The sequence below is a fragment of the Paroedura picta genome, chromosome 1 (assembly GCF_049243985.1).
Source record: "Paroedura picta isolate Pp20150507F chromosome 1, Ppicta_v3.0, whole genome shotgun sequence".
Taxonomy (NCBI): Eukaryota; Metazoa; Chordata; class Lepidosauria; order Squamata; family Gekkonidae; genus Paroedura; species Paroedura picta.
In genome coordinates, this window is record NC_135369.1 from 20736005 (window position 1) to 20757403 (window position 21399).

The window sequence follows — 21399 nt, forward strand, 5'->3', positions numbered from 1 at the left end:
TCAAAGTACAAAGTTATATTTTATCTTGCCGCTGAGGAGGAGTTGTTTTTCTTAAAAGGAAATATTTAGTTATTAGAATTTCTTTATATATACACATAATAAAAAAGAGCAAGGATGTAAGGCACCATTGTCATTTCCTGCTGGCTTGTCCGTACTCCTGATTCAGACTGCAAACTGGGGTTGACGGACCGTCTCAGGTAGCTCTTCACTCCTGGAATTGGCTTATCCCTTTAGAGAGGAAAAAAGGGGTAGGGGGAGACACACACCGACAGATGTGACATTATAATCAAAGTTACTAGCATGAGAAGAAAAGATGGGAGGAAAAAGCCTCAGAATGGGCTATACCTTATGCATCAAACGCTATGGGTTCGGTCTAATTTGGACTGATTTGCATACAGAAAACTATCAGGCTCAGTTGTGGGACCTCTAGCTGAACAGAGAACAGCACCGGGAGAAACCCTTCTCTGCCTCGGAGAGCTCCTGCCTGTTTGAGCAGAATAGCCCTAGACTACATCGGTCCGTGGCCTCACTCAGCATAAAACAACAAAATGTTGCTAGGGGGAGTCCCACATTAAAGGAGCATGAACGCAGAAATTCGACACATCTGTTCATGTTCATTCCCTGCCTCCCCTCCCTTCCTCTGGGGTCTTCCCCAGTATCAATTTTACTCCCGTGGGAGTAGGGACCTGTATATTCTTTTTGTTGGAGGCTGCAGTACCAATGTTTGCCATCAGCAGTGGGGGTGCTGCAGAACCATAGAGATCACAATGGCCTTCATCTGTAAGGAACCTAGGTTTTGCTTCCTAATCGAAGGCCTTTAGCGCCTTATGACAAAATGTTTCTGCAATATCAGTGAAAGAGACCAAAGGAGGTCGAGATTTCCCCATGAACGTGGAAAGACTCACTTGGGACACAGGTGAACTGCGGCTGTTCCCACTGGCCATCCTCTTGACACCTGATGACAGGTGAGTGGTGTTGGGTGAACCCTTCTTGGCACCAGTACCGGATGACAGAATTGATTTCGTAACGTTGCTTTGGTTTGCCGAATATTTGGGCATTCGCCACCTCAGGGGGTGAGCTGCAAGACACTGGGGAGAAGGCATTTAACACTGGTTTGTTTTAAAAAAAAATCTTATTTATCATGTTATAATCCCTTCCCAGTAGTTTAAGGGGAAATCAGCACAATGTTAAAGCCAAGAGTGTGTAAGTACGTCTTAAAAATAAACTACCGATGTAAAAAGACCAAAACTCTGAAATCCCAATTAGAGTTGCTTTTGACAAAATTGCAAGCCAGTTCAGGAAGGGTTAACAGATAATGAGGAACTTATTCCCAACTTAATTATTTTACTTCATTTGTAGCCCATATTTCTCCTCAACAGGAAACCTTTGGGCAGTGAATTCCACAAGGTAATATGCACTACTTAAAGCAGGGGGAGTCAACCTGTGGTTCTCCAGATGTCCATGGACTACAATTCCCATGAGCCCCTGCCAGCTGGCAGGGGTTCATGGGAATTGTAGTCCATGAACATCTGGAGGACCACAGGTTGTCTACCCCTGACTTAAAGGACTTAAGGGGAAACCCCTTTCTTATTGTGAGGCCTGTAAAATCGTTGAATTTCCACAGGCATTTATACCTTCTCACATGCTAATTCAGGACATGCTAATTCTTGAAACTGGAGATGCATCTGCATATTTCAGATACAAAGCACTCTCACATATAAGAGGGATGCACAGGGGAAGGGACATGGCTCAGTGGCAGAGTATCCGCTCAGCATGCAGAAGGTCCCAAGTTCAATCCCCAACATCTCCAGTTAGAAGGACCAGGTGGTAGGTGAGGTGAAGGACGTCTGCCTGGGACCCTGGAGAGCTGCTGCCAGTCTGAATAAGCAATACTGACCTTGACGGACCAAAGATCTGATTCAGTATAAAACAGCTTCATGTGCATGTGATCACATGTGCAAGTGCTATTATCTTGGCTTAATTGCAGTTCATGGTTCCATCCTCACTCAAGGGCAGGGCCAATTTATCCATATAGCACGTACTACAGGCCCTGCACTTCCAGGGGCTCTGGACGGTGCCTTCCCCCATAAGAAAGAGGGCAGTAGCCTCTCTCCTCCCCCTTTTCCTTCTTTAAGGACAGTTGATCTGAAACCACTTTCCACTGTGGGGGACCTCACAGGGTGTCTGTTGTGGGGAGAGGAAAGAGAAGGTGAATGTAAGCCACTCTGAGACTCCTTTGGGTAGAGAAAAACAGCATATAAGAACCAACTCTTCTTCAACCTCACAAGATGCCTCTGATGGGGAGAGGAAAGGGAAGGCGATTGTAAGCCACTCTGAGATTCCTTCAGGTAGAGAAAAGTGGCATGTAAGAACCAAATCTGATTCTTTTTCTTTAAAAGGGGGTGGGGTGAGGGGTTAAAATACACTCAAGAACCTTCATGAAACTTTTTAAAATCGTTCTTTCTCACTTTTTCTTAAATGTTTAAACTCTTTTACGATTACTTTACTCTCTTGTACCTTTGTCAATAGGTTTTCATTGATTCAATGAGTTGCTTTTTGTCTTATTTCTTTAATTTAATCATTTTAGGGGGGTTAACCCCCCAAAAACCCCACCTTGTGCATGACCATGAAGCGGACCAAGGTCCTATGAACAATCTGGCAACAATCTGTGTTTCTGGGCCACTCGTAGCTTGCAGGATTCTGGACATGAACTACAGGTGGGCTGGATAAGCTTTTGCTCTTAGCCCATGATGGCCATCCTTAACCAAGCCCCCAATGGTGCTTAAGCGCCTACCTAGTCCCATTTTGCAGGTGTAGGACAGGTGATAGTTGCAAGGGACATCGCTCCACTTCCCCTCGTCATGCCACACAATCACCACGCAGTTCTCTCCGGAGAGGAAATAGCTGTCGGGCTGTCCGGGATGCCAGTTCTCATAAAGCTGCCAAAGAGAGTGGGGAAAAGGTTGTGTTAATCAAGAGTCTCAGAACTTTCTGTGACCCTGACCTGTGCTGGAGGAAGAAGATGGGGACACAGACTTCCTGATGCAGGTGGCTGTATTAGGCCGTTTTGCCCTTTGGGCAAATCTGTAAACAGGAGTTTCATTCTACTTATTGCTTCATTGCGTTGGCTTCCCTACCCTGTTTGCATCCCTTAAACTCTCCACTGACCCTTGGCCCTCCATGCTATTCTGCTCCAGGAGGTTCTGTGTTTAAATGAAGTGTCTTGGATTTAGGCTTAGATTGGTTTCCAGTCCTTAGTGTGCAAGAGGACCGCTTGCAAATAGCACCTACCACAGGGCTGCCATCTGACCACTGGAAATCCCCTTCAATTGTTCGGTCATTCAGGCCGATCCACTGGTATTCTTTGTACTGATCTGGAATGAAAAATGGGCAATGGTTCAATGAAGAATACAGAAGTTTAAGGAAGCCTAGCAATACATAAACCTGGCAGTTTTCTGGGCTTGGGATGGCTAAAGGAACCCAAATTCTTATCCCCTACCAATCCTAAAGTCAGCTGTTCCACCAACTTTTTCTTCAGCAGTTTCATGCAAACGTGTTTTGCTATGACCTTTCTGGAAAGAATGCAGTCCAAGCTTGACTGCATGCTGACTAGATGAGGAGGTATACATTTTTTTAAAGTCTTCACCTACACTAACACCATTTTCCTTCAGCCTCTCCGACGACATTTTCCCACTGGAAATTAAACAAACAAACCCCAAACCCTGGGAATTTGCAATTGTGCTGTTACACAGTAATATTATAATGATCTATGGTTACAATTTACTGGTGTCTCTAATTTACCAGCTTTCATTTTATAGGAAGGGCACACCTCTAGCCCCCTTTTTATCGCAGATATATAAGAGGAAAGATGCAGGCAGTTTTTGTCCACATCGCCTGAATGAAATGGGAAGCTGCAAGACAGCCGGAGTGGCCGGGGGATTCACTGTTCCACAAATCACAAGGGCAAATGGCTCTGCATTCTCAGCAGGAAGGAAAGCAACACAGATCATCACTGAGTGAGTGCAGTACTGTGTGCAGTTCTGGAGGCCTCACTTCAAGGAGGACGTAGATAAAATTGAAAGGGTACAGAGGAGAGCGACAAAGATGATCTGGGGCCAAGGGACCAAGCCCTATGAAGATAGGTTGAGGGACTTGGGAATATTCAGCCTGGAGAAAAGGAGGTTCAGAGGGGACATGATAGCCCTCTTTAAGTATTTGAAAGGTTGTCACTTGGAGGAGGGCAGGATGCTGTTTCTGTTGGCTGCAGAGGAGAGGACACGCAGTAATGGGTTTAAACTTCAAGTACAACGATATAGGCTAGATATCAGGAAAAAATTTTTCACAGTCAGAGTAGTTCAGCAGTGGAATAGGCTGCCTAAGGAGGTGGTGAGCTTCCCCTCATTGGCAGTCTTCAAGCAAAGGTTGGATACACACTTTTCTTGGATGCTTTAGGGTGCTTAGGGCTGATCCTGCGTTGAGCAGGGGGTTGGACTAGATGGCCTGTATGGCCCCTTCCAACTCTAGGATTCTATGATTCTATGAGTGCAACCTAAGAAATGCTAGCAATTGTGAAATAATAATAATAATATTCAGACAAAGTCTGCAGATGACAAAAGGTTATTTTTGGGATAGAAAATGACAAAGCCCCTTTCCTTAAAACAAAAATCTCCGAAGTATGAAATGAATCTCTTCCTTCCTTGCTGCCTTTCGTTCTTATCTCCTAATTTCCTGCTCAGCATGGTTGCTCTGAGAAGTCAGCATAACAAAAGAACAACCAGATACCCCCAAATTGCAAAAAACAGGCATCACCACTTGTATCTGTTTTTCTATCAAAGTTCCTAAGCAGCTGCAATTTCATCCCTCCACTGCAAAGCCCTCCAATGACCCATTGAAGGTTGAACTAAACCAGCACATGTGTGCAATTAATTTACTTCCCTAAGAAAGTCCAAAGACCTGCAGCATTCACCCTGCTATACCTTACAGCAGGGGTAGTCAAACTGCGGCCCTCCAGATGTCCATGGACTACAATTCCCAGAAGCCCCTGCCTTACAGGGATTCTAGATGGCAGCATGCTCCAGTACATGAACATGACTAGTACTGCTTTGGACACAGCATGTGGAACAATATTCTGTTCCATATGGCTATCAAGATTAATAATAAGTTACTCAACAATCCAACGGAATCATTCCAATAAAGATTTAACATTCCTCCCTTAACGGTTGTACATCTCCTTCACCATTCAAGGTCAAGCCAAGTTGTACGACTCAATATAATAAAGAGGTAAGGAATGACATTGTTATACACTGTTCAGGGATGCATGCAATTTGGCTTTATTACTCTGTGGAGTGTCACGTTCTCCCACCCCTAACCCACCCCCAGGTCTTGCATATTCACAGTAAGGCTGCAAAACATCTTAGACCAGATGCAAATCAGATATGCATCAGAGCACGCACCAACATGCAGGTCATGCTCCCTTGCTTTCAGTGGGATGCACATGTAAACATGCACCAGGATGCCCAACCAAATGCAAATGCTGTCCACCGCTCTCCATGAGAGCTGCATTTAGATATCAAGTACAACGATATAGGCTAGATATCAGGAAAATATTTTTCACAGTCAGAGTAGTTCAGCAGTGGAATAGGCTGCCTAAGGAGGTGGTGAGCTCCCCCCCACTGGCAGTCTTCAAGCAAAGGTTGGATACACACTTTTCTTGGATGCTTTAGGATGCTTAGGGCTAATCCTGCATTGAGCAGGGGGTTGGACTAGATGGCCTCTATGGACCCTTCCAACTCTATGATTCTATGATTCTATGATTCTAAGTCTAACTCACATGCCAGGATGCACAACGGCTTCCTGCCGTTGATAAATCATTCTTTAAGTGAATCAGACTCAATGTAGTCTGCATGAGTCATCTCCATCGGCAAAACTGAAAACCCAACCTGCTGGATTATTGCATTCCCAACACACCCCAGACTGGAGACGGGGGCCTCACATACCATTGAGGAAGCTCTGCTCTTCAGGTGTCATGATATTCGCCAGGTGTCCTCCGTGGCTCCTGCACTGGGTTTCGGCATCTTCCCAGCTCCGCCGAGTGGAGAAGTGCTTGTAGCAAAAGCCTTGGAAGCTGTCCCAGCCAGGCTTGCACTTCTCCAGGTCTGGAAAGAGAAGGAAGAGGACGTAGAAAGGATTCTTCGGCTTTTGTTTTTGTAGAGCAGGGTCTTTTTGATCCTAGAAGTGCACCCCCAGTTTGCAAATTAAAAGGTGTTACCCATTTATGTAGGTCTCAGCTGATTAAATGCATGTGCACTTAGCAATGGCATTCAGTGCCATTCTCTCAGGAGGCTGAGGTTGGTTACTTATTCCTTACCCCTTCCTATAACTTGTTATTTGTGAATTCAACCAACAATGTTGAAAAGAGCTCTTGGAATACCATAAATCAGGGATGACCAAACTGTGACTGTTTACGCACTGGGGACTTCACTACCCCAGCTCTCATGCAGGAGTACAAATTGGGGGTGGATGAGGTGCACCAGGCTAAATGGTCCCCCATGTGGGTGCAGGAAGAGGTGGGACAACCTGCCATGACTAAAACTCCAGCCTGCAGCCTGGCATGAAACCTCCAGTGCAGTGGTCTCCAACCCCCGGTCTGCGGACCGGTGCCGGTCCATAGATCAGTCGGTACCGGGACACGGCTCCTCCTCATCCTGCTCCCCAGGGGCTGGGGCTCCCTCTCGGGGTATCTGGAGAGCCACAGCTTAACCTCCCCTGCCATGAATCATGCACCCTCACATTCAAGGGACTTCCCCCTTTGGAGGATATGCACTGTTTCCTGGTCCAAAAACTGGTTCTTGGCCTTCTGAACCTTTTCAATATTGTTGGTGGAATTCATGAATAAGGAATCAATAACCAACTTCAGCCTCTTCATTCTCTCCCCTATTTTCGATATTTGTATATGTGCATTGATAAAACACTGTAAAAATGCAATCTTGATGTTTTCTGATGTATGATTAGTACCTGTGGGTACATCGACGCAACCATATGTGTTTCATCAGTGCACATGTTTGCATGAGCACTGTACAGGGGAAGAAAGAGACAAATGACCCGATAAAAACTGTGGCAAGTCAGCCAGATCCCTCGGGTGAGTCCTGCTAATTGCAATATTTTCCTCCAACAGCAAGAAAAGCACCACCAATGGCAGAATGGGTCTGCAGAATCCGGCCCAGCAAAATGAGCTGGAAGAAGCAGCTTTCCTAAATTAAGCTAGAAATACATGGAAAGATACCTGTGAAGGAAGGATCTTTCTAAACTTTTCCACTGAAAATTCCGCACCTTGATTTTAAAATCCATCCAAACTAGGTGTCAGCTCTACTCACCGATCTGACAAGCATCCCCTCCATATCCTGGTAGGCAGAGACATACAATGTAGTTTTCCTCTTCCATGCAGGTGCCTCCATTCATACAAGGGTTTGGGATACAGTCGCCTGAAAGCAGACACGGGCAATGAAGTCCAGCCTTATGGTTGGAGCAAGCAGCGCTTGGGAAATGCCAAGACCATTTTGAAAAGCCACAACTATGGGTTGAGAAACCCCTTTAAACCCACAACCTCCTCCATTTAGACCAGTGGTTCTCAACCTTCCTAATGCTGCGGCCCTTTAATGCGACCCTCCTGTTGTGGTGACCCCCAACCCTAAAATTATGCAAGTGTTCTTTCACAGAAATTAAACCAAAACTGACCAATGGCATGAAGATCCATTGTTCGTGATTGTATATAAATGGGTCATAAATTGTATATAAATTGGCAGGCGCCTTCAGGAGGAGCGGCAACAGTGGCGCCCCCCCCTAAAGCTACTTGCCTTGCTGTGTCCCCTGTGAAAGGGTCATTCGACCCCCCAAAGGGGTCCCAACCCCCAGATTGAGAACCACTGATTTAGAGGCAGAGGTTCTAGCTGCCTTGCTCAGGGTATGTAAGGGCTCCTTCAAAGAGCCTGGTTGCAAAAAACTAAATAAAAAGCCAACCAAAATGGGCCATAGCTTGGTGTACCTTCCCTATAGCAAAAGACTGAAGGGTTTGGGGCTTTTCAGTTTCCAGAATAAAAAGGACAATCCAAGAGGGCCATGATATCTTTATTATAAGAGGATGCATGCTGTGGAGACAGACTCCACACCATGTGTCTAAGCCAGGGGTAGTCAAACTGCAGCCCTCCAGATGTTCATGGACTACAATTCCCAGGAGCCCCTGCCAGCGAATGCTGGCAAGGGCTCCTGGGAATTGTAGTCCATGGACATCTGGAGGGCCACAGTTTGACTATCTCTGGTCTAAGCGGTTAGACAGACTCCATCCCACTCCTTTTTTCATAGAATTCATGGAAATTCATAGAATTTATGGAAACTGATGGACAGAACAGCAAAAATTAAAGCACAGAGTGTTCATTGCATGGAATTCATTGCCATAAGATTGGTGTATGAGGGCTAGACAAAGAGTTCAGCATGGGATGCTCTACTGCAGGGGTGCAGATGTCCTCTCCAGGGTACCCATGCAAAGACACTTACGGGAGGCCACCCCAAGCCTTTGAAGTCCTGCAGGGGCTCATGGGAATTTTAATCCATGGACATTGGAGAGCCACCGTTTGGCCACCCCAACCAAGGGTGACAAGGGAAGAGGTGGACAAAGACCATTTGCCATTGCCTGCCACTGTGTAGCAAACCCGGAAATCCTCAGAGGTCTCCCATTCAGGTACCAACCTTGTCCAATTAACTCTCAAGATTTCAGGAGACTGGCTAGCCTGTATCTTTGGCCCAACCATATGAGAGAGAATTCATCACGTGTGCTTTTCACATCACCTTTAAACTTAATCCGCACCCACTACACGGGCAGCTACCAGTGTGATGAAAAGCCACCATATACTAGGCGGAAGTCACACAGGGAGTTCTGCCTAACAAAAGAGCAGGCGGGGGAGAGGGGTGCACCAGGGGGATACCAAATCCAGCAGCAAGGGGCTCTCTAGATTAGCTGTCTAGAAAACAGTTTGATGTGTACATACAGAAACTGCTGTTGAAGACTCAGGGCTGAAACCTGTTGAGCTGAAGAGATGAACAGATTCTGTATATGTTTTTTCACTTCAACAGACAACCCAGGTTGCTAAATGTTAGCCGTACATGGTGCAGCCCAGAGCTCACAGGTAGTGGAGGAACCATTTTTCTTCATGCTGTTCATCCAACTCAAAATTGCTCTTCCAAACTTTTTTTTTTCCATGCAAGGGAAAATGCGATAACACCTGTCCACAGGTTTCCCTGCTCAAGGTGTAACATCAGCCGGGGAGTAATTGTATGTGGCTAGACAGCAGAAAGGAGGTGGGGAAATCGTCCCTATGCGATGTCAGAGCAGTTCCCCAGTGGAACAGGCTTCCTCGGGAGGTGGTGGGTTCTCCTTCTTTGGAAGTCTTTGAGCAGAGGCTAGAGAGTCACCTGACAGAAATGCCGATTCTGTGAATTTAGGTACATTGTAAGTGGGTGGGCAAAAGGGCATCATCTGGGCATGGAATTGAGGCCACTGTGGTAGGCAGGTAGTTGTGAATTTCCTGCATTCTGCAGGGGGCTGGACTAGATGATCCTGGAGAACCCTTCCAATTGTTTGATTCTATGTTTATGATGCTGATTCCAGCCACAAACCATATTTTTAATTGAAGAAATTGATTTGGGGGTAGAACCACACAGTAGGACACCATGGGCTTTCCCACCTTCTCATTTTCCTTCCTTGTAAGTTCCTGTTTCTTGGGGGAGGGGAGGAGCTGGTTCTGCATGTTTTTAGCTCCCTCTAGTGGTCAATTCAACATTACACTGGTTTATATCTGGCATACCTCCTTCCAGATTTAAACTGATTTTTCTGCTGGATATAAGCCACTGTAATACTGAATCAACCACTAGAGAGAGAGAAAAAACACATGTAGAACAGACTCCCCCTCCCTGAACAAACAGGAGCTTACAAGTGAGAAAAATGATGAGAAAAGCTCCAAATTTAGTTTCATGCTAATTTCAAAACAGAGATGAACGATCCCTGGTTTTCTTTTTTATATCTATTTATCTGTATTTGCTGTCAATAGATTCTGTATTGTGATCTTCATGTGAATCTTACAGTCTCATAATCAGTGTAGATTCAATTTGCACAAGGAAGAAGTGAGAATTTTTTTAAAGTGGGTCTGAAACAGGAGGAGTGAGAAGGGATGGCAACAGTATGATCACAGAATGTGCTTGTAAGTTAGGCTTTTCGTTAGTTTAGTTAGCCTTTCTCAACTTTTTTAGCATTGAGAAACCCCGGAAACATTCTTCAGGCTTCGAGAAACCCCAGAAGTGGCACGATGGTGCAGAACCTGGTTGGGAAGCAGAGCTGTGGACATGCCCACCTGAGGCTCCTCCCCTTCCCACTCTCTCCGGGCCCATCATTGACCATTTTGGGAGGGGGAAGGGGTAGGTCGACATAAACATATATGGTCATATCAGCCGATAAATATCATTTTTTTAAATATCAAAAATTAGTTAACTCCCACCCATTTGGGAAACCCTTCCAGTGCCATCAAGAAGCCCCCGGGTTTCACAAAACCCTAGTTGAGAACGCCTGCATTCCTATGTAGGACAAGAAAGGTACGAATTGGGTATGAATTGCCAGTGCACTCACACACATGAAGCTGCCTTCGGTTGAATCAAACCTTTGGTCCATCAAGGGTAGTACTGTCTATTTACACTGGCAGTGGCTCTCTGAAGTCTCAAGGGATCTTTCAATTAACCTACTACCCGGCCTTCAACTGGAGATGTTGGGGATTGTGCCTGGGACTTTCCACATGCCAAGTAGCTGCTTCACCATTGAGCCCCAGCCCCTCCCTGCTTTTGAGGTCTGAGTTCAACAGGGGCATTTGAGGTCTGAGTTCAACAGTGCTACATTAATAAAATGTATTTCACGTGAAATTGAAGCTTACGGGCAAAAATGCAATTACCATTTTGGGATGTGTTTGAGTTCTGCCATCCAATGCAGAATAGGCTGCTTCTGGAACTCTCCTCTGAATTTTTCTCCCCGTTTAAGATCTCTCTATTTTCCATTTGCATGGATTTCAAGTTTTGTGCACCCAGAGCTTGCTGCTCCTTGCACTCCCTTCAGTTCATTTGTGCCCCCTGTCCCATATTACCACTGCTTAGGCCTGATAAAACATTGCGCAAAAAAAAAGCATCTTGATGCAACTGTACATGTTTATATATTGAACATGATTTTGTACCAACACATACAGGAATGCAGGTGAACATCAGTAAGACAAGGTACAAAAATAATTTTGTTGCATTTATGTGTACAGTTGCATCAAGACTTAAAAAAAATGTTTGGGCAACATTTGCTTATCTGTAAGGCCACATAGGAAAAAGATTCAAACGATCTCACAAAACTGAAAGCTGCAGTAAATTTTATATGCTATCATGCTAGAATTAACCTTACAGTTCCCCTAGTCTAGCCATAGTATGGAGGCCCACAAGTCCAAATTGACTTGGTATGGTGGACCAAGCACTAGACCAAGGTTGGGTTTTTTTAAAGTGCTTAGGTCAACCTTTTCCAACCGTTTGAGTAACCCCTGAAATATTCTTCAGGCTTTGAGTAACCCCAAAAGTGATGCCAGCTGTCCATGCCTCCCGGAAGTCATGTTTACAGTGTTCATGACATCATCACTAATAAAATAAAATGCTTCTTAAATAAGAAGTTAGTTTCGTTTTTGTGTGTGCAGTACCTTGCCTGAGCAAAACAAGGGTGCATCCATCTCAGCTGACAGAAAGCCCACCATGCAAAGCAGCAATTCTCCTCAGGGAAAATGATCTATGTGGGGATCACTTGGGAGGGCCCCTGGCAGAATATCTGAATCTAGTGATGATCAGGTCACGTTTTACTTGATCAACATGTACATGCAGTGAAGGAAAAGAATACCAAATAATGTATGACATGGAAGATACTGTTTCCAGGGTCAGAGCTTAGTTTCCAGAATACAAAAAGGGTGAAGGGAAAGGGCAGAGGTGGCTCACGACCCACCTCTGAAGAGGTGAAGGGCATGAAGGAGGGCTGGCCCACAACCCACTTGTAGAGGTTTCATGGCCCAATTTTGGGTCTTGACCAACAGGTTGGAAATACTGCCAATACTCATAATACTAGGTTATCAATCTATCAATCAATGCTTAACTTGTGCCTTGGCACATCAGCAGAAATGTAAACTTTCTGTGACTGAAGCTTATTCACCTAGTCCTATTCTGCACATAAAAGATAATGCACTTTCAACGCACTTTAGAAGTAGATTTTCCTGTTCCGCACAGGAAAATCCAGCTGCCAAAGCACATTGAAAGTGCATTATGCCATGCGTGCGGAATGGGCCCTAAATGCACTGCACCTCTGCTGTTGTCCTTGGATCTTATTTTGCAAAACAATTCCCCCACTGATTCTGCCCGTGCACTAGTAACAAGCCCCCCTCCCAAAGAGCTGCCGAATGGCTATTTCAGATGTTCAACGGGTAGTTATGTTAGTCTGAAGTAGCACAACAAAAGCAGAGTCCAATGGCACCTTTAAGACCAACCAAGAATGCTTGCACTCGAAAGCTCACACCTTGAATAAATCTTGGTTGGTCTTAAAGATGCCATGGGACTCTATTTTTATTTCAGATGTTGTTCACTTCTGCATGTTATTCACTAATGGCTTTTAGACCTTTTAAGCCATCCAAGTCTTTATCCCTTTCTCTTAGTGTGAGGCATGCCTGATGGCTTGTGGAGCAAACTGTTACCCTATGAAGAGGAGGGTTACTGTGGTGTCGTTGTAATGGTACCCAGAAAACTAGCATGTCAGAGAAATGGGTGGATGCACCACTGGCAAGAAGGCGGCCCCCAAAGATCTGTGCAGAGCTGGACATGAATTGTGATCGTAGGTAGCATTAGAGATATCTGTTTGTTACGGGAGGGGAGGACAGACTAGAACACGAGGGAAAGCGAAGACAACTGGAGACACACACAGAGTGGGAAGCACACATCCAGCCCAGTGGTTTTCTTCTAGAAATCTTTTAATTCTTTCTTTTTATTTAGTCTCCTCATTACAGTGATTTGTGAGCAGCGCTGTTCTCGCCAACAGGTTCGTTGGTTTTTGTTTTTTTTCTTCATGAAAACGGTTGTTAAAACACTTCACAGAAGTAGGAGAGGTAAAAAAAAGAACATGCACTCTCTCGGAACTAATTTTTGTTTGTCTGTCTGTTTGTCTGACAAAACGTGTGCTTCTCCGGTTCCTTTGCCTTCCCCGATCCAGGTGACGAGGAAGGAGGAAAAAGAGAGAAAGAGAAAGACATGTACAAACAAGAAAGCACGGCTCGGGAAGGACGGCGTTAGTGGTGGGAAAGGGTTTTAGTGAGAGAGTTCAGCCAGAATGGCTGCCATGACAGCCAAGGCAGTACAGCCAAAGGGGTTACCTGAAATGTTCGCACCTGCTCCCAGGCTGGCGCTTTCGGTGGGCAGGATGGGCAGAGGGTGAGCCGTGGTCAAGGACGGCTCAGTCAAGGGACCGCCCATAAATGACGAGCCTGAAATGTCTTCGGAGATGTCCTGGGTGAGTGAGGTGGCCACCTCCTCGTGCCCATTATGTTCTTCCCTTCCTCTAGTAGGGAAAGAGTTCTCCGTGACCTCAGTGACTGCTTCAGGGGTTTCCGTTTCCTCGTCCGATTCATCCACTGTCTTAGTGCTTACGTCATACATCTCTGTGGTCTCATCGGTCTCGTGCTCCTCCCAAGGAAGATGGAAGTCAATTGGGTGTCCCAGGTCAAAGCTGGACGTTGGCTCCTCAGGACTGGAAGGAGCAATAGTGGGTGAAAGCCACACTGACCCAGAATGCTCCTCGCTGTCTTCTTGCAGACTGGGGGGCACAGTACTGGGGGGTACGGGTAACGATGCCGCACCCGTTAGTGTCATCTCCACTGGTATGGCTGTTCCCAGAGGCACAGCACCTGAAAATTCGGCATCGCCTGATTCACCTGGATGATCAGGGGAGTGGGTGTTTGCTAGTCCAGAAATCAGCCCATGTTGAGGGGTCAGAGGGGACTGTGCATCCTTTGGGGTGGCGGTGGTCTCAGGGACGTCATGCAGCCCTGAATCTTCAGACCGATGGGGAAACCCAGATTCTTCCAGATCGCTGTAACTGACATTGCGATCCACTTGCTCCAGAGGGAGTTCCTTTTCTTTAGCCACAGCCTCGGAAGTGGAAGATGACGGAGCTTTGTGCACCCCGTCAGAAGATCCCGCCCCACTACTTGCATCATGAGCATCTAAATTATCGGACGATCCGGTTTCTGTGGTGCTTTCCCTTCCGTGTTGCTGAGATGGGACCGGATCTGCGGGACTGTGGAAGCTATGGGACTTCTTCTGGTCCTTAGAGTTGCTGAGCTCTGGAGAGGTTTTGGGCCAAGCCTGAGGCTGTTGTCCAATAACGGCATCTTCTGCGTCTTCCTCAGCCTTCCCAGGAGTGGCTTCTGAAGAAGCAGGTGCATTTTGTTCTGTGTCAGGTTCTTCTTCCACCTGCAGGCCTGGATCCAGCAACTGATCATCTTCAGCACTTAAGGTTTCTTCTGAGTCAGGCTGAGGGGCTTCACCTGCAAAATTTTAAAAGAACAAGTGTGAAGAGCTGGCTCTTTTCCCCTTACAAGAGGCAAATCTCTTCCCCCCACCTTTATCTAGAAAGGACAACCTGCAGAACAAGCACTTGCTGATCTAACCACAGAGGACGTCTGTGCATGACCCATTTCATTTAAAACGTTGGAATGGAACCCGCAGTAAATTACTGTTAATGGAAGGATTGCAATTTTCACCACTCTCCCTGTTGCAGATATCCAATTCATCTTCATGCTGTTCTGGGTGAGGGGGGGTGTTCCCTGTAGCCCATGAACAGCATTCCAGGGTGCAATTCGGGATGAAGCAGGAGGCAATGAAATCCTGGCCCGCTGAAGGAACCCATCTCATCAGCAAGAGATCTTCTCCTGGATCTAAGGCATTGACACAAGGCAGACCCCCACCCTCCGTCAAAACCAGAAAAATATACATGACCATGGGGGGAGGGGGCAAGTCAAACAGCAAAAATTAAAATTCTGAATTCATCTCTTAGATGGCCAAACTGGATGCAATGCAGGACAAACTTAATTAGTCTCCCAAAGGGGTTTCTTTTATTATTTTTCAGCACCAATGAAGGATTATCTAAAGCAGATTAGTGTGTGTGTTTGTGTAGTGTGTGTGTGTGTGTGTGTGTGTGTGTGTGTGTGTGTGTGTGTGTTAGGGGGGTGCTTAGACTTTTTCCATGGGCCATTTGCATGCCAAAAACTGTCCACCTCTCAGCTGGATTTTTTCTTTGCAAGAAAGAAAAAATATGTGGTTCTGATAACCCAAACCACTGTTACCTGCCCAAGCCAGCAAGCTAACTGCATCTGTATTAGTGGGAAAAAAATGGTCGAAAACCTGGAGGGAAATATTGACAAGTAGACCGTTTCTGCATGGAGGGGTAAAAGGTGCATGGCCTCCTGCTTGCAAATGCGGGATGGTAAACCTCGCATTTGCATCCCTCCTCACGGGAGACCCCTCCTGCATTTTCCCTCTGTCCCATTGCGGCCTTTTTCCTCCCGACGAGGCTGCAAGGGAAAACAAGCCAAACGTCTCCCCACCCCACCCCCGCTCCTTGGCTTGTCAATCACAGCAAGCCACCAATCACAGCACAGCAATTCTCTTATGGACTAAGCTTTCTTGCCCCTTGAGCCCCGAAATCTTTTTTAACGGCACTTTTGTGTTGCTACACAGTAATGCCATAACACGGATGCATTTTTAATTTAAAAAGTAACACTTCCGCGTTGCTATGGAGAAATGCCAGAACAATACAGCATTCTCTCTCCCCCTTTTGGGGATTCGTGTTCTTTTGGACTTTATGCCCGAGCAGATTTCTGAGAAACTGGACATGGTAACTGAAACCCAAAAAGTCATTTTTTTGTAAACAGTTGGCTTAAAAACAAAGAGCTCAGACCTCTGCATGATTGGGAGAAGACTGCTTGACCCTCCCCGCTTGTCAACTCATTTCCCACCTCCAGAAAACACAAACAGGACTGTGTTTTGCCTGCCTGATCTCAAAAAGGCCATGGATACTTTGCAGATTTTATTTTACCTTTGACAATGTACCTTTGCAGTAATGCTGCAGTGCAGACTGCATCATTAAAAATAATTACTCAGAGCAGGAAATGGAGAGGGGAGGGCAGGTGTGAGGGCAGGACACTGCTACAGAGACTATCGTGGCTTTCCCCTACCATACAGGCTTGCCCCTGGTTGCTCACTGATGCGATGTGAGATAAAAAGTGGCAAATCCACTTTTTGCAATTTCCCTCATCTCAAGGCAAATTTGGGCAAAACACAAGCCAGCCCCTGGACAGCCTCGAGATGCAGTTGACATCATGTGGAGTGGGCTTCTAAACCCGCCAGTAATCAGGGGTTGTCCAGGGGTAGATTCTTCATGCGGAAATGATTGGACTTTTCAACAATTCATAAATCCTATATCAAGTTTATTTCAGATCTTGGAGGATGTTTCCAGGTGATAAAATGAATAAATGAAAATGATAGTCTGCAATTTCACATTGACTAAATGCTATTGGTATGTCCACTGACAGCCACCATCAAATGCTAAGGCATTCTTGAAATGTCAGGGCCAAATATCTGTGAGTCCGGAGCTCCAGGATTAAGATAGCCAGCAGTTTTTGTTGGCTTGTTTGCACTAATTGCTAATCACCCATTAAAGGTCAGGTATATGGCTCTGATATAAATGATTTTTTCCCTTTAAAAAGCCTCTTTCCTCTTGTGATGTTTCCTTAGGTTTATAACAAACCTGGAGGGAAAATGCAGTCTTGATGGCCATTTAATGTATGGGGTGGGTGGGGGTGGGGGGAAGCCTTTTAAACAGATTTCAAAATGACCCATAACATAATTTCCTCTTCATACACACATTTGGGCAATCTCTGAGGGCTAAACCAGATAAGATGTCAGGAAATGTGTGTGAACACAAAAGCTCACACCTCGAACCAAATGTTCTTAGACTCAAAATTGTTCACAGTTCTGGCCAATTAATTTTTTTAAGTCGGGTACTGGGTGGGGGGACAGATGTTAACCTCAAAAGGAGTTAGTGGGCGAGAGAAACTGATCCATCTCTTCCTGCACGCACCATCAGCCCAGGTCCCCACCCCCCCAATCCAATTTTCTTCCAGTAATGAAGCTGGAATGAGGAGAGAAAGGATGATGGATCACTAGCATTTCAGGCAAGGGAAGGAAGATAGTTTAGTTCCTTTCTGCTAAGCACTCCTTGGGATGTTAAAACTGGATCCTCCCGCTTTGTATGTGTGTGAATAAATTAGCATGGCTGACATCATCATCTCCACATTGGTGCAGCTGAGGTAAATAATCTTAGGTTCTCTAGTGTTATAAGGTAGGTGAATCTAAGAGAGTCACAGCGTTCCAGCTGTTTTACAGAGCAGACTATAGTCTCAGCTTCCAGGCTTCCAATCCCTGACTTGAGGGAGCACATCATAAGCTCTCTGGTACACTAAGGATATCCAGTCAATCCGTGCTCCGGGGCCAGATTGACAGGTTAGCGTGTAACTATAACTGCATTATACTTGATTATTTCTATTATATTTAATTCTTATAATTTGTATGATGTAAACCTCCCTGAGCCCTTGGGAAGGGTGGTACAAAGATTTAATTCATAAACATGGTGTAAAGCAGGGGAAGTCAACCTGTGGGCCTCCAGATGTCCATGGACTACAATTCTCATGAACTCCTGCCAGTGTTTTCTGGCAGGGGCTCATGGGAATTGTAGTCCATGAACATCTGGAGGACCACAGGTTGACTACCCCTGGTGTAAGGGACAGAGCCTTTTCAGTAGCAGCATCCATTCTGGGGGACAGACCCTTCCTAAGGGATGCTCGACTATGCACTTTGGAAGGACTATAAAGGTCTGTTTTTCATTGAGGCGGTCACTGTCTCAGGGCTGTACCACTTCACTGCACTGGTAAGCTTAGGGCTGCCCGTTGTAAGGGCTAGAAATTACATGAATGAATGAATGAATGAATGAATGAATGAATGAATGAATTAATTAATTAATTAATTAATTAATTAATAATAGTAAGTGGTACAGGACAGTGCGGGATGTTACTCCAATAGCATAATGTTACTTCTGGCAGGGACCCAAAAGTGACAGAATTTCTTCCGGAGATGCTCTAGGATTCTGAAACTCTATGGCTTTAGCAGGATTTCAGTGGGATCGACACACTGAAAACACTTCCTGGCTCCCCTCAAAAGTGACACTATGCAGTTGGACTGATGACAACCCCCCCATATCCCCCCAGACATCCTACCAAGCTTTTTTTCAGCTAGACTTGGAACCCATTTCTAGTGTTGCTGACAGCCTGCAGAGAATTTTCCTGACCCTTTAACACAGGCTTAATTATGATGCTATTTACTAGGTGATGTTATTTGGCTCCATGACACAAAAAGTTTCATCTGCCCATTTATACACATTAAAACTCTGTTACAGGAACAGGGCGTTTTATCCCCAAGTTGTACCCAGCCCTACCCTGACATGCTAGATTTCTAGGAGCGATGATTTTTAATTGTTTGGGCACATGCAGTCATGAGAGCCCTCACCTGCACTCCTGAAGAGAACAGATCTGTAATTTAGGTTTGTATCCCACTTTATTAGGGGTATTTTTTAAAACCAAAAGGCAAGGGAGAAATATTTTAATTAATAAATACCACTTCCATGGCAACTAGGCCAAGTCTTCCAGTGTACAGCCACTGACCTGATTTCATATTTTTATCACAGGAGTAGGAGTTGTTTTGCCCTACTTCTTAAAATTTATGCTTTATTCACCACTTGGTGTGTTATGCTTTTTTGAGGGCTTGAGCAAACTATGTGGCAGAATAGCCATTTAAATATAAATTGACTTCTGTGTAATTACTTTTACTGCAGAGCAAATTTGAAAAAGGTGATCACTTGGTCTTTGGCTTAAAAATGAAAAACAGACATCTAAATCACCACAGTCTGTACAGGAGGATGGCACAGTTAGAAAAGGGAAAATGTTATGTGTGAAGGCCTGGCCCAGCATCAGCACAAGACTGGAGGAAGTACATGGGGGTGGTCCTCAGCAACAGCATGACATCACTTCCAGGGTCAAGTCTCACATAATCACTAGTTTTACCACAAAGTTTCCAGTGATTTTTAAAAAGCCATGTCATCATTAGAGTTGGCTGTGTATAGCTAGTTTTCCAGGGGTAGTCAACCTGTGGTCCTCCAGATGTCCACGGACTACAATTCCCATGAGCCCCTGCCAGCAATTGGCCCTCAGCCCCCCCCACCCCCGCCACTAATCTGCCTAACACACTGGGTCCCAGTAAGAGTTGAGCTGAGGCTCCTTGCAGTTCTATCATATTATTATTGTTATCATGTTGGGGTTATTGTTGTTGTACTGTTATTACTGTAACCACATGAGTTACCTCATGTTGTCTGTACCTGTTTCTTGTTCCCTGTAAACCGCCCTGAGCCTTCGGGGGAGGGCGGTATATAAATAATAAAATAAAATAATAAAATAAATAAAATAAAATAATAAACAAGGATTTGTATGCCTGGAACAAATCACAGTTTGTGACTCTTATTCACAAAAGCAGTAACAAGTATAGCTCAGCTATTTGGATGTAATGGTTCGCTGTGTAATTGTATTCTTTATTCATTCGAAGCCTTTCTCATGCCACCTCTGCACCTATCAGGGTCCCTCTGATTATAACTCATGGGGGTGGGGGAGGACAGTGTACAGTTCAGAGGACGCCCCCTGGCTCATTCACATTGCAGCAAACCTTGACTGAACCATTAAGGATCAAAGCAGACCAAAAGCTGGAAGATCTGTCACCACATCTTTCCAGTGATCCTAAAAAGTAGATTTCAGGATTTTGCTATCTGATTTGGCCCAGGGCAGGGGTAGCAGAGGGGGTTTAATCCTTCTTCCCATGCACTGCTGCCCATTCCAATGAGATGGGGAGAGAAAATAAAGAGACAGAGATGAATGACCATTCCCCTCCCCCACCCCCGTCCTCTCTTCATACCGATCAGCTGAGAGGTTTCATAGAATAGAAACATGTGAGGCGAAGGAATCAACTCTCCTTCTGCCATGACTCCAATCCAAATAGGGGCTGCACACACCAGAAGTTGACTCTTGAAAGCCACTGGTCTTGGACTTTCTTGCGACAGGAACACAATTATTCGGTTTGCTCACCCGTCAAGAGACTGAGCTGGCTTAGTGAACGACATTTTTCGATCATCCAAGGGAACCAACCCTCTCCAGTTATTAAGGCAGGTTTGGGAAAGCACTCCTCGTTTAACTGCACCCCCCCATCGAGATACAACCCTTAGGTGCTCCAGGGAGGAGACGTTCTCCACCTACCATTCCTGTGTCTCTCTGCGCAACTTCCGTCTCTCTCTCTTCCCCCTTCCCGGTCTCTCTGGCCTGGTCTTACATCACAGCTAGCGGGACCTGCCCCGGGCCCTGGTGGGGCCTCGGGGGTGAGCACAGCCTCTTCAGGGGCACCGCTCGGCTGTTGAGCCTCAAGGATGTCCTGCACAACGGGCATGGAGAAAATGGCGCCTCTGGATTCCTTGGCCACCTCATGCTCCGCTTTGGGCAGCCGCAGCTCTTCCATCTTTTCTGTCACGGCCACAATCACCTTGCTGCCCTCTGCCTCGGAGACTGGCGACTCAGAGAAAGGGTTTGTGTCTTCTGTGGGCAGAAAAAAAGTAGGATGTTACTGTCTCTGGGGTCCTCAGAAAGAGCGTGGGACAGCTGTCTGTGGCCAGAACCTCACTCTGGGAGAAATTAGTTGTGACGGGTGCCTTATTCGTGTCTTTCTACTCCATTCTCCTCTAAATGAGGTCTGGTTTTAATAACAAAACGGGTGAAGGGAACTGAATGCACCCTCTCCCATGGCTAGACTACTTCCCCCTGTCCATGGTCCTGCTCATTTCCAGGACTGGAGCTGGACATCTGAAATGCAGAACTTGAGGAAGCAAGGTAGAGAGGCACCCAAGGTTCTTCTCCCTTGTTTCCATGTAAGATCAGACCCACACCCTGCTTGCTTTACACATAACGAGGGCAGAGAATAAACTAGGGATGCTTCTAAAATCCTCCTCTTCCAAATGCATCCCCAGATTTGGAGATCTGAATTTCAGGGTCTTGCTTCTACACTGGAACGGATGTGTTGGGATCCTACATTGTTCCATGCTTTATTTTCGGATGTTGCACTGGAGATTGTGTGCATCGATTACAATGCTTCTTGGAT

The 21399-nt window shown here is 45.7% G+C and overlaps 1 protein-coding gene across 3 annotated transcripts in view; it reads right to left on the bottom strand.

Annotated features, from left to right (window-relative positions):
* BCAN (brevican) overlaps nucleotides 1-21399 on the bottom strand; it is a 69812-nt gene continuing 48413 nt past the window's right edge. For 2 of the 3 annotated variants that reach the window (XM_077325593.1, XM_077325599.1), the window contains 8 exons: nucleotides 20508-20840; nucleotides 13470-14642; nucleotides 7374-7481; nucleotides 5997-6155; nucleotides 3292-3374; nucleotides 2795-2939; nucleotides 906-1088; nucleotides 1-228 (listed from right to left, as the gene is read on the bottom strand). In XM_077325593.1, coding sequence (XP_077181708.1) covers nucleotides 206-228; nucleotides 906-1088; nucleotides 2795-2939; nucleotides 3292-3374; nucleotides 5997-6155; nucleotides 7374-7481; nucleotides 13470-14642; nucleotides 20508-20840 — 2207 coding nt within the window. In that variant the 3' untranslated portion in view covers nucleotides 1-205. The remainder of the gene's footprint in view (nucleotides 229-905; nucleotides 1089-2794; nucleotides 2940-3291; nucleotides 3375-5996; nucleotides 6156-7373; nucleotides 7482-13469; nucleotides 14643-20507; nucleotides 20841-21399) is intronic. The other variant, XM_077325607.1, reaches the window with a different exon arrangement.